Source organism: Monodelphis domestica, chromosome 7 (assembly GCF_027887165.1).
Source record: "Monodelphis domestica isolate mMonDom1 chromosome 7, mMonDom1.pri, whole genome shotgun sequence".
Taxonomy (NCBI): Eukaryota; Metazoa; Chordata; class Mammalia; order Didelphimorphia; family Didelphidae; genus Monodelphis; species Monodelphis domestica.
This window is the reverse complement of record NC_077233.1, coordinates 54,395,012-54,408,945: the sequence shown is the minus strand read 5'-3', so window position 1 is coordinate 54,408,945 and position 13,934 is coordinate 54,395,012. Positions and strand designations below refer to the sequence as shown.

At 37.8% G+C, this 13,934-nt stretch overlaps 1 protein-coding gene across 7 annotated transcripts in view; it reads right to left on the bottom strand.

Moving 5' to 3' along the window:
• Nucleotides 1-13,934, bottom strand: part of ATG7 (autophagy related 7) — a 235,602-nt gene that overhangs the window by 220,960 nt on the left and 708 nt on the right. For 4 of the 7 annotated variants that reach the window (XM_007500228.3, XM_007500229.3, XM_056804666.1 and 1 more), the window contains exon 2: nucleotides 72-264. In XM_007500228.3, the coding sequence (XP_007500290.1) occupies nucleotides 72-249 (178 nt within the window). In that variant the 5' untranslated portion in view covers nucleotides 250-264. Of the gene's footprint in view, nucleotides 1-71; nucleotides 268-1,065; nucleotides 1,133-13,934 lie in introns of all 7 variants that reach the window. The other 3 variants (XM_056804663.1, XM_056804665.1, XM_056804664.1) reach the window with 2 other exon arrangements.

The following is a 13,934-nucleotide window of genomic DNA, read 5'->3' as shown; positions in this document are numbered from 1 at the left end:
AAACATAAACAAAATTTGACTATATACCTGGAGAAAAATAGGCCATGATAAAGAAATGTAGAATAGCTTACCATTATAATAATAACCCTTAATGTCCTTTGGTGCTTCATCCAGGCGATACTCATTAAGCTTTTTCTGAGTCAATTCATGCCAGAATCCAGCATCTAAGGCGCTACTGAATGGAGCAAACTGCAACTTGGAGATTCCAGGGCCTGGGGTACCACGTATCTCAACAGAAGCTGTTGCCATTCTTTATTCATAGATCTGCTTTTGAGAAGTACATACAAAAAAAATGCAATTTTTATGACAAACAGCCTCAGAAATCTACTTGATCAGCCCAAATGCTTATTAAAAAAAAAAAACACTAAACTTGTATCCAAAGCAATCAATCAATGAATAAGCATTTATAAGAAGAGGAAGCATGATATTGTGGGAAGAACACACGATCCAAAGTCAGAAGACCCTAGTTCAAATCCTGACTCTGCTCCTTTTTGCCTGGATAACCTTAGCTTCTCTGGACCCAAGTTTCCCACCTGTGCAATATGAGGTTTGGCCTCCAAGTGTTCTGAGCTTCATGATTTTTTAATATTTTCATAACTATATTTTAATATAATTGGTTTCCTTTGTAATCCTATTTAATGTTTTTCAATTTTATGTATCTGAAAATAATCTTCTAAGAAGAGGTCTATGGGCCCAAGACAGAAAATGGTAAAGAACCCTTGGACTAGGCTCTTTTCCACCTCAAAGGTCATGTGCCTTTCCAAGTCTAAGGTCTTTTATTGGACATCCATAACATGCCAGGCACTGGGCTAGACACTGCTAAGTATACAAATACAAAAATGAGACAGTCTTGACTCTAAAGGACATTTCTTAGGAATGTTCCTACAGGAAAAGGTGGGCCTGGATGCATAAAATATCTGTCTATCCTCAGGATGAGAACCCAATTTTCAAGCTAAAGCTTTCTCTCTTCTAGGGGCAGAGAGATGGCACAACAAATGAAGACAGCCAGGCCTGAAATCAAGAAGATTCATCTTCTCAAGTTCAAATCTGGCCTCAGACACTTACTAGTTGGGTGATCCTGGAAAAGTCACTTAACTTCTGTTTGCCTCAGTTTCCTCATCTGTAAAATGAGCTGGAGAAGGAAATGGCAAACTATTTCAGTATCTTGTCAAGTAAACCACAAATGGGGTCACAGGGAGTCAAACATAACTGAAATGACTAAGTATTCTCTTATATTCGTCCCACTTTTCAATTACTACCTTCATCCTCTTCCAAGTATTCATTAAATATTATTTATATTTCTAAGAACTTTAGATACCTTAAAGCAATATAGGATAAACGGTATATAAATATAAGTTATTCTTCTTATAAGGTAAGGAACTTAAGGACATATATATGAATTTACTGAAAAAAATCATCATAAACACAAGTTAATAATAAAATAATAATAGCTAGCATTTATGCAGTGCCTCCTATGTGCCAGGCACTAGACTAAGTACTTTACAAATATTATCACATTTAATCCTCACAACCACCTTGAGAGGTAGGTATTATTGTCTCTCTTATTTTATAATTGAGGAAACTGAAGCAGAGTTTATATGTTCAAGGGCACAAAACTAGTAAGTATCTGAGGCTTTCTTAACTCCAGGCCAAGGCTGATATCCAATATCACATAGCTAACTAAGACCTTTGAGGGTAATGACTGCTAAGATCTTTCAAGTGTAATGGCTTCCAAAGAATAAGAAAACAATAGCGGTTATCAAAAGAAGAAGCAGGAAATCTGCAAAACAGAAAAACAGGAAGACACAAAAGGGATACATAAAAATCCCTCCTCACCAGGGATAATCAGCACCCCTCCAACCACCACATACACACACCCAGCATACATACTCAAACTCCAACTGTTGGTAATAATTTTCCATTCGTTTGATAACCACTGACCATTCAATTTTACTAATGCTGAGACGTCAAAAAAGGAAAAACAAAAATACACTTACGACTCAACAAAACACTACAGTTGGGAAGAATATGAATTAAGGAAACCACATAGAAGACTACACTTCCCTAATAAGAAAATCTCTTACATAAGTGATTTTTTAAAAATGTTTAAAACATAGCTGTTGAGAAATTATAAACAGGACAAGATCATTTCACAAGCAAATGTGCTTAGTGGAGGAAACCACTATTTACTAGTTCTGAAATTGCTAGAGGGCCTTAGGCAAACAGTGAGACCACGTTATAAATGCCTGGGCATTATGAATCCAAATGTGTCAACACAAAGTCCATCAGTATCACTAAGGAATACATATACCTAACATTATGTGGATACTTTCCTAATCCAGAGAGAAAAAACTGAAAGACAGTGATCAGGGGGCCTTTTGAGTAAAAACATACATTAAAAACCTGGTTCTGTCACTTAGAACTAGTATGATTTTGGACAAGACAATGTGTTTAGGCCTCAGTTTCCTCATCTGTAAAATGAAGGCCACCAGACTATATGCTTCTGAGGTTGTTTCCAGCTCTAAATCTATTCTTCTAATAAGATCCTAGGAACCGAGTTATTTATAGATGACCTATCTTCATGCCATTATTGCTGGCATCTTCTTTTTTTTTTTTAAGTAAGGCTCCTGATCTGAGGGTATGGTGTGGATTTGCTTTATGTATTGGCTTACTGGTATGCTGGGAAATTCAGGCTATAGGAGGTCTCTACTCTTGAGTGCCTTATTTTTTTTTTAAAGTAGACAAGCTGTACAAGGACAGACACAGACAACAACATAAGTACTTCAAAAGTCTATGACTTTGTAGGTGTGGGGAATCTCTCTACTGATCCATCAGCTCACATTTGGTCAGCGCCAATTTTGTGTCAAGCACTATGCCAGTCTCTGATTTGAAAATTACATAGCATAGGGAGAGAGGCTATGTAGAACTATATTCAAAATAAAGACAATGTAATGAAGAGGTAGAGGGGAGGAAGAGAGATCAAGAAAGATCTAAAGTAGTAGGTAGGGGGCTTTTGAACTAAGCTTTGAAGGAGATAAAGGATTCTAAGAAGCAAAGGTGAAGATGGAGTGTATTTCAGCCAGGGGGATAGCCAAGAAAAAAGCATGATAATTAGGAACAGCAAGAAGGCCAATTTAACTGGGCTACAGAGTGCATAAAGGGGAGTAATATATAAGACCATATATATAAGGCCAGAGACATGGATTAAGGCTAGACTTTAAAGGGTTTTAAAAGCCAACAGAGGAATTTATACAGGATTCTGAAAAAGTCTTAGAGCAGTTTTCAGCCTTTAAGGCTTATAAATCTTGGAGGCAATATGGAACCACTGGAATTTATTGTTATTTAGTTGGGAGTGACATGATCACAGACCCTTTGTGACTCCATGAACTTCTTCCATGAGGTTTTCTTGGGAAAGATACTAGAGTAGTTTGCCATTTCCTTCTCCAATGGATGAGAGATCCATAGGCAAACATGTTAAATGGCTTACCCAAGGTCACACAGCCAAGAAGTTTCTGAGGTTGGATTTGAACTCAAGTCCTCCTGACTCCAAGCCCAACATTCTTTCCACTGGCCACTCCACCCAGCCCATATTCAAATTCTCGGTACGGATCTGGCAGAGTTTGAACTCTATTATCATCTCTGTGCCTCAATGAGAGATCAAAGTATACAGGTAGAAGAACAACACAAATATGAAGTTAAAGTTTTATTAAGATACTTAATATGCATGTGCATTTTCAGTGCTGCTACAGAAAAGAAAAACTAAAGGTAAGTTATGAATCACAAGGTAAAAAAGGTAAAAATGACTGTAAATGGGAAATAGGTTAAATTTGAGGGAATATTCAAAAGTTATAATGATCAAACTATACTCTGCCTAGAACCAGAGAATTCAATGTTAAATCTGTTCAAATAGTAATATCCATACATCCAACCCAAATCTATTCAAATAGATCCATTGATCTATTTGATCCAAATTTCACATAAGAATGAAAACACTAAGTGTCTTTGTTTTCATAATGCTTTTGTAGCAATATATCTTCGTATTAGTGTTGCCTTTTCTGGTCTTATAATAAATGAGACTGGTAATAAGGGAAAAAGTTAAAGATTACCCAATGAACTTCCATGTTCCTCAGAAAAATAGTGTTTTTTTCCTATTTCTCTGTACATACAAATAGCTGATAACTTTGTTTGGGGACTGACATGTCTTTGTGTGAGATTTAAAATGGTTGAGGTCTTAAACTGTAGTGAATTAAAATGGTGGAAGATATAAATTGTGATAGATATAAGGGAGGGTGAGTAAATTTGACCGCAGAAATATGTTTCACTACAGTGTCTTGGGTTTTAAAATCAAATATAAGATGGTCGCCAGGGAAATATTCCCAATTATTCAAATACCCAAGTCAATTGGGTTTTATAGAGATTTTAATTAACAATACAATGAGTAATCAAAGAGAGAGAGAGAGAGAGTAAGAAAGGAATAAGTATGAAGGGCCTCAAGCCAATATGGCCTAGACCTGAGTCTTAAAAGAGAAATCAGTCAGTTTTTTAACACTCACCACAAGGTCTGACTAAACAAGGATACTAGTGACACCAGGCCAGCATCCTTCCTCAAAGAGTCTTCCAGCCAGAGATTGTTTCAAAGGGCCTCTCTCAAGAGCCTCCAGAGCTCCTACCCCAGAGGGACAGAGCCCCTCAGAGGAGCTCCTCAAGGAGCTCTCCTTCAGAATGAGATTTCCTCCAAGAGCACTTCTCCTCAAAGAGATCTATCTCCAAGGAAAGAGCCCTCAAGCATCAGTACTCAAGGAAATGAGTCTCTCAGAATGAGATCCTCCAGAATGAGAATCAGAAATCGAGATCCCTGAATGAGATCCAAGCTCTTATTTTTAAGGGCAAAAATTTCCTCTGTCACCTCCACTAAGTCCTTACATCTACCAATCACTGTAGATGTTTCTAAAGGACCACCCATTTTGAATTCACAGCTGAGTAGTTTTAATCTCTTTAGTAAGTCAGAAAAAAATGCTGCTGTGTCGACAAATTTCATTAAGAAAAAACCTCTGAATAATTTATCACCCTTTTAGGTTTAAGTAGTTTACAAGTTGCCCCACCTATATGGGCACCTAGCATCCCATTGTATCAATTTTAAAAACAGGCATGACTCGAACTTCCTGTCCTTTCCATAAGCATGGGTCAAAGCACTTTCATTGTTCAGCAAGGAGTTTTCTGTTCTAAAGCAGTCTTATGTAGGGTGGAGTAGAGATATTCCCAAGGCAAGGAGTTTTCACATTCAAGTAGAATTCTCACTATCTGCTAGGGAATTTTTTTAAGTAGAAGATTCCCCAATGGGGAAATTTCCAACATTCATAAGTCTGAGAAATTTTAAGGTTTACAATTGGCAGGACTGGGAGAGGGAGAAATAGATCTAAGGATATCTAGAATAGCACCAAATTCCTGAGGGATGCCTAAATTCTAGAACCCTATTATACAGGACAAAAGATGCAAAGTTGGGGTGCATTTATACAGTAACAATGATACTCTACAGATGATGACTTTTGAAGTACCAAAGCAAATTTCAAAGAAAATCAGTTGATGTTTATGGAATATCTACAACAACCTATGAAAACACCATTCCTAAAGCCCAAAATATATATTTTCACAGCTCTGACGTTTCCTGAGACTCCCCATGGGCCACATAACCAAAACCACCTTGGGACTGCAGTTGCTAGTCAGCTCAGACTAAAGCAGCCTGATGTGTATTTTATTACAGATATCAGCTTCCTCTTACCAATGTATCACAGAATGGCTGGGGTTTGTTGTTTTAATTTAGCAATCATACTTGAAACTAGGAGGGGAACACTCCAGGAGAGATATTATTCTCAATAAATGCTGATTATCTGGGTGGCCATGAGTGAAAGGAACTGTTTCTATTTCCTAGTTCACAGGGCTGTTGTAAGGGAAGGAGATGCTTTGTAAACCTCAACACTGCTTAGAAATGTGACTAAAGAGCATGGATGCAAGAATCAAAGCATAGGCCCTTGCTGACTGGCTCCACAGTCTTATTCCTGCCTTACAACCTTGAAAAAAGCAGAGGCTCTCACCCTTGGATCACAGATCCTTGAAATGTGAGGGGCTTGTGGAAGGTAGAAAACAAGGCAATTTAAATTAGTTTATGTCACAAAATATACTTAGGTGAGAATGAATCTTTTCTCCTGGAAAATTTGCCCATCTCTTAAATTTTTTAATACATGTAAGGTAAATGATAGGTTAAAAAGAAGCTAGATGAAATAAGAAGCATGTGTGTGTAAGGGGGGGAAGCCAAATATTGGACAAGACAAACTTCTTTTTATCTAGTATCAATGGAAAGAAATGTATAACTTTGACTCTGAAGAGTTTCTGGTAGCAAAGATCTATCTTCTTAATTCTCCTCAGCAGGATTCTAATGGGATTAGATAAAACAAGGACCCTTGTGGATTTGGGGAAATGCTTCAGAACATTTAGTACAAAATGAACAACAACCTTAAGAAATCTTTGTCCTTTGAGGAAACCAAGCCTTCTCTTAAATCACATGGATCCACTACTTCAATGAAATTGGCAGAAATATCATAATTTTTTCAAACTGTTTAGGTAATGTAAGAGATCTCCATGTGGATACGCTATAGATATCTCAAATAAAACTGAACTCCTTATGAGACTCCCCAAGACCTGCCCCATTCTCTAGCTTCTCTGCTTTTGTTAAAAGCACCCCCAGGGTCCAGGCATCTAAGCTCTAACCTTAGAGATATTTTTTAATCTTCCTGTTCTTATTTGCCATAATCCAATCAGTTGACAAGCTCTACTGAGTTTATTCTTTCCAACAGTGTTCTTTCCATTGCCACTTCAATCCTTCATCTCTCCTCATTTTAATTTATTGGAAAAGACAACCAACTGGTCTTCATCCTTTCCTTTCTCTAACCACTCTTCACCCCAGATGTCCAATCATTTTCCCAACACACTACTCTTCTCAAAAACCTTCACTGGTTCCTCACTGCTCACAGAATAAAAACTAAAACTTCTTTCATACTACAACCCTCTACATACTCTAAGATTCAGCCAAATTGAACTTTCTATTCTCTGGTCTTACTTGCACTTTCTCATCCTTGTCCTTTTACCCATGCTGGTCCCATACCTAGAATAGACATTCTGTATTTCTACCTGTTGAAGTCACTTCTTTTTCCAAGATTTAGTCAGGCTTGAAGTGTCCCATTTGTATCTATCCTATGCTCCTCCTATCCCCTAATTCCTCCTCCCTCGTGGGTATGATACACTGTGCCAAGGACTATGACAGCAACTACCCACTAGAGGAAAGCAGAACGGAAGTCATGCCAAGGAAGAATGAAACCCTCTCTTCCTTTTAACAATCATCATCATATAATTATGCATTCTCCCTAAGTCAGTTTGTCCTCCCCTCAATTGCCAAAATGATCTTCCTAAGGTGTAGATCTGAACATATCACCTCCTCCTCTCTGCCTGTAAAGCTCAGTGGCTCCCTATCATCTCCAGGATCAAAAACAAAATCATCAGTTTAACATTCAAAGTCCTTCATGACCTGTCCTCCCTGACCACTTTTCCAGTTTTCTTACAACTAACATCTTGCCATATACTCAGACACTAATCTTGTGATTCCTCAAATAAGCCATTCCATTTCCTGACTTTGGACCTGTCCCTCTACTGGAATGTTCTCCCACACCTCCACCTCCTGGTTTCCCTAGATGCCTTTAAGTCTTGGCTAAAATCCACCCTTCGCCAAAAGTCTTTCTTAATCCCTCAATTCTGGTGTTCTTCTTCCATTGATTATTTCCATTTTTTCTTAATACTACTAATAATTAACATTTATATTGTGCATAGTATGCACCAAGCAGGGGCTAAGTACTTTAAAATGACCTTATTTGAAATAACAATCTCAGAATCTTGCCTATAACTTGTATAGTTGTTTGCATTAGCGTATGATCACTTTGTGAGTAGGAGGTCTCTTTTCTCTCCCTCTGCACCCTAGTTTTTGGCATGGTATTTGGCACACAGCAAGGTGTTTACCAAATGTTTATTGACTGAGTGACTGACACCTCCGTGTAATGAAGTGTACTAGATGCTGTGAGGTAACAAAATAAGACAAAATCCCTAACTTCAAGGGCCTTAGAGACTCTGGCTGATAGAAATAAGACACATATAGAGACAGAAGTAACACACATTAGAATGTAACAAGTGTATAGGTAAAAAGTTTCCAAATCGACTTCTTTACTACCCCCACCCTCCCAGCTTAATTCATTAAAGCTTCAAGATTTTAGATCCCTTGAAATCAGAGGCAATGAGATATGTGCCTACACTTTACACATAGCAAGCACCTGGTAGGTTTGTGCTGTATAAAATATGGAATACATAGAGAAGGCTTCTGAAGATCTCATGTGTACAGCTGCTGAGCTGAAAAGACCTGGGACCAGAGAATATCCTTTAAAATAAGCCATGACTCACCCAGCGAGGGGGCTAGGGAAGACAAAATGAAAGCAATCCTATGAAGTAGAGATGGGGTGCCTAAGAGAAAGAAATGATCTCTCTATCAATTGTGGCCAGTATCTATCTGGCAGAAAAATGATACAGATTTTAGAGCTGAAAAGGATCTGGATGTATAGAGATAATATAGTCCAGCCCACTCATCTTACAGATGTGAAAACTAAGGCCTAGAAACAAGAACTGACTTGGCCAAAGTGAAAGAGCTGACAGAGATAGTATTCCAAACTGTCTTCTGCCTCCCAATCTCCCACTTTCCACTATAAATGTTTCTGTTTCATGTTTTCAGTTTAGTGACTTAAAAAATTATTTTCAAGTTCACTAAAAGGTGTTTAAAATATCTGTCCCACCAGAAAAAAAACCCGTTTCTTTGGAAGACCTTTCAAAATATAAGCCCACAAGCCATCAGTGAGAAAAAAAAAAAGGTTCCAGAGACTTGAGTTTCCTTTTTAAAATTACATTTCTACCTAGACACATAAAAGCTAAAACACTTTATAGTAACAAGTATTTCCTTAATGACACTGAGGGGCAAATGGTACCAGTAGGAATCCCCTTTTTCTTTTTTGAAACAGATCAAGAAACTGATGTTCCAAAACTCATCTCAGGTGGCAAAATCTTGATTCTTATCTTGGTCTTGACTACAAATCCAATATTCTTTTCAGGGGCCCACAATGATCCCAGTCCAATCAGTACGAGACCCTGAAGAGTGTCTGACCCCTTTAACTTTTTATTTTCTATGCTATGTCAGAAACAGTCCCAATTTCTATTCTCTTTATTTTACTATTCATGGTCAGTGGCTGGAAAGAAAATTCATGTCCCTTCTCTCTATCTTACCTCTACACAGTCTATATAATTCTCTGTCCTCATTTCCACTGAATTTGCTGGAATCCCCTATTCTATTTCCATCTTCTTGCTAATGAAGATCCATCTTCTTGCTAATGGGGCTCTCCAGAGGATCTAACATTGTGGGCCACCATCTTCAGGACTTTTAAAAAAGCATTTTTTATTAAAAACATGAACAAATATGACCATTTAAATATAAAGAACAGATGATGACTGTGTATGAAACTGAACTTGTTATGAATTTTAAAAGTATATGTAGAATTTAACAAAGGAAAACTGCCTTCTTCCTTTGTCCAGTTCTGAACTTCCTTCTGCTTGTGTTTCATTGATGATCTCTGCTTTTTTTTTCACTATCCACCAACTTCCCCCTTGTAACAAAAAAGTAGTCAAGCAAAAAACAAAAACAAAAAAATCAACATTAAAAAAGCATCTCATTCTACATGAAAATATGGAAGGCTTCACAAATGTGCAGGACACTTTGGCATGTAATCAAACTCCCTGTAATGTTCTAGTTTTAGTGTTGGGTGCTAACAAAGTGAGCCCTCATGTGCTTCTTTCATGTCCTCCACCACCCTAGGCCTGAGGGAGTCCTTCTTGCTCCTTCCTCTTCCAGACTATGCCTTGACTTTGAAGTTCATATTATTCTTCTTGATAACACAGATCCAAATTCTTGTCAGTAATATTGGCTTCCAGGTCATTTTTTTCCTTTAGCCAGTCTCCTCCTTGGCTCAGACCCTCTAATCCATGCTCTCATACTCAGGGACTTTTCTCTCAGGCATACTGTCATTCCAGTTCATCACTCTACTAAATTCCCATGACCTTTTTTTCTACTCCATCTCAGCCACTTAAAGGAATGGGCTAAGAGTACCATTTATACTTTTCTGCCTCTAAGATCTCTAGAACTCAAAGTTCTGCCAACCCCCTTAACCTCTTCCAACTCCTCAAGCCATCTTTGTTATGCCAGTACATCACCTGTGACCTTAGTTTTTACCCCAAGGCTGACCAATTTGGCTATATACCATCAGTTATTTTTAAATCCCTTGTTCCCTTGTTCTATTTCTAGTTATGTCTTGTCCAATCCAAAGCCTGGGTTACCAGCCTGCTGAAAACTGAGTTAACTACTCATCTAAGTTGGCTTGCACTGCTGTGTAGCAATCATTTGCTTCTTCCTTCAATGGCCATATACTCTTCACAGTGATGATATCTAACCTTGCTTGGCCTCTCCTCAAACCACCTTCACCACTTTCTCCTATATTTCTTCCTATGTCCCTTTCTATACACCTCACACACCCATCAGACTGGCAGTTTACAAAAAAGAAAATGACTAAAGTTAAGAGAGGCTGAGCAAAAACAAGTACATTAATGTTCTGTTGGTGGAGCTGTGACCTGGTCCAGTCCTTCTGGAAAGCAACTTGGAAGTGTGCCCAAAAGGCACTTAAATTAAATTAAGAATCCTTTGACCCAGAAATGGCACTATTAAGTCTATATACCTAAGAGAGCAAAGAGAGAGAAAAAATTGCCAATATAAAAAAATAGTTATGACAATTCTATTTTTAGTGACAAAGAACTGAAAACTGAGGGAGTACCCATCAATTAGGGAATGATAGAATAAATTATATAAGAAATAATGAAGGGAATGATTTCAGAGAAACCTGTGAAGACCTGCATGAACTAATGAGTGTGAAGTAATTAGAATCAGGAAAATTCATACAAACAAAACAGTATTATAAGTGGGCATGATAGGTGGCTCAGGCAGACCCAGGTTCAAATCTAGCCTCAACATGTCCTAGCTGTGTGACCTGGGCAAGTCACTTAACCTCTATTGCTGAGCCTTACCTCTCTCTTCTATTTTAAAATGTATACTAAGCATTAATTCTAAGACAAAAGGTATGGGTTTTAAAAAATATTATAGAACAACAAACTTTGGAGGTGATGAACTCATAGTGCCAGTTGGAGCAAATTTTTTTTGGACCAGGCCAATGCAAGAATTTGCTTAACCATACATACATGTTGGTAATAGATTTTGTTTTTCTAGCTTTCTCAAATGGGAGGGTGGGATGGGGGACAAGGTAGGAAGAAGTATCTTCATATGGGGGAAAAAATAAAAGGAAATAAAATAAATCATTTTTTGAAAAGGACTGTCTTCTGCATTGCTTTAAAAACAAGTCATCCCAATTCTGAGGGACTTATAAGAAAGAACACTATCCATATCCAGAGAAAGAACTGTGGGAGTAGAAACACAGAAGAAAAACATAAGACTGATCACATGGTTCGATAGGGATGTGATTGGAGATATTGACTTTAAATGATCGCTCTATTGCAAATAGTAATAATATAGAAGTAGGTTTTGAACAATAATATATGTAAAAATCCAGTGGAATTGCTCGTTGGCTCCGGGAGGGGGAAAGGGAGAGAAAGAACATGAATCATGTAACCATGGAAGAATATTCTAAATTAATTAAACAAATTTAATTTTAAAAATATTTAAAAAATAAAAACAGGTCATCCATCAGACTCCATCTTCTTCCCAACTCTATTGAGTAAAATGTCTCTTTATCATCTTCAGTTCTCTCCCCACTTTTTCTGGTTTCTGATGAAGACATAAATTTTTGCCTTACCAAGGCCATTGATATTCTATGCTCCTGATGCCATCTCATAGACTCTTTAAGAACTTGCCCTCTATATCAATCATACCCTTCTCTCATCTTAAATCTCTTATACAGTGGCTTCTTCCACATGCTTAAGATATGCCTGTCTCCCTCCCCTAATAAAAAAATACACTTGATTCACATTCCCTCAAGCTTTTATCTTCCTCTTCATCCATTTCCACTTTTGTTCTCCCTCTTCCTTTCCTCTTTTTTCCTTCTACTGGTTCTTTCACTATCAAATTCCTAGAAATGATTGTCTATATTCACTACCCCTACCTATTCACTTCCTCCTTTTTTCTAAACCCTTATAATATGGCTCCCAACTTCCACCACTGGAATAAAACTGCTCTCTCCAAGGATAAGAATGGTCTCTTAACTGTTAAATAAATCCAAGAGTCTTTTCTGTCTTCATTTTTTAATCTTTCTGTTGACTGAACCAGTCAACCACCCCCTTCCTCCTAGAAGCTCTTTTGGCACTTTAGTTTCCATTTTACTGTACTTAGTTCACCTTCCTGATGATTCGCTCTCATTCTCCTTTGTTGGATCATCCTACTACTCCTACCCACTAATTATGGCTATCATCAAAAATGCTGTCCCACCTTTTCTTCTCCACCTATACTCTAACTGACAGGATATATCAATAAGAGGCAGCTGGGAGTGGATAAAGCACCAGACCTGAAGTCAAGACTCATCTTCCTGAATTCAAATATTACCTCTGACATTTACTAGCTGTATGACCTGGGATGAGACACTTAACCCCATTTACCTCAGTTTCCTCAACAACTAAAAAATGGAAATAATTACCTCCCAGAGTTGTGAGGATCAAATGAGATATTTGTTCCAAATGAAATAATTTAAGTGCCTTGCATATAGTTAGCACTATGTAAAACTTAGCTAGTGTTCGTGTGCATACATGTACATATGAATATTCTAAAGACAACTCAGTCATGTCCCAAAACAAACTTCATTTCTCCAAAATTCCTCTGTATTTATTAAAGGCATTCACTACCTTCCTTCCAATCATCCAGATTCAGAAGCCTAGATAAGTAACTCTTCTCTCTCTTCCATATGTAATCAGTGGCCACTAGTAATGGTCTAATCAGTAATAAATTCTACCTATATAGCTCTTTACATTTACTCCTTTCTCTCCATGTTACAACTTCTTCCCTAGTTCATGCCCACATCATCTCTCTGATCCTTGGCACTCTTACTTGAAATTGTTCCTCCTCTCCAATCTGCCCTCCACACAACTCTGAAACTGATAGTCCTAAAAAACAGATTTGACCCCAGTCAATCAATAAGTATCTATTAAGCACCTACTATGTGCCACTCCATACCAATGAAAAGGATAAAACACAAATTCCTCTGCCTGGCACTGAAAAACCATTCCAAAATCTTGCCCTCATCTATCCTGGTCTTATTTCATACTACTTCACATAATCAAACTTTCCTGCTGGCTATTTCTCCATATAAGAACTGCTACCTTTGTACAGGTGATTCCCTCATGTCTGGAATGTACTCCCTCTTTAATTCTGCCTCTCTCCCACCGAGGCTACAATTAGTGTTCTCTCTCCCCTCTTGAATTTATTCCTTCAAATATGAAGTGTAAGGGGAATTTCCTAAACCAAGGGATGAAGTTACAGGAAAGTGAACGTTTGCTACTCTTTCAGATTCTCTTTAAAGAGAGGCTCCCCCACAACAAGATGGCTTGACTAAAAACTAGGAACCCAATAAGTCATTCTCATATCATTGACAATGGGAAATTCACAATAAGTATGCTCCCCCTTTCTCCATGGAAAAAAGTCAAAGCCCCAAACAAAGTTTCCAACTTCCCACGGCTTCGTCAAAGTTAAGTAAACTCTTCGGATCGCTCCCCTACAAAGAACTGATCATGTTTCTGTGAATAAA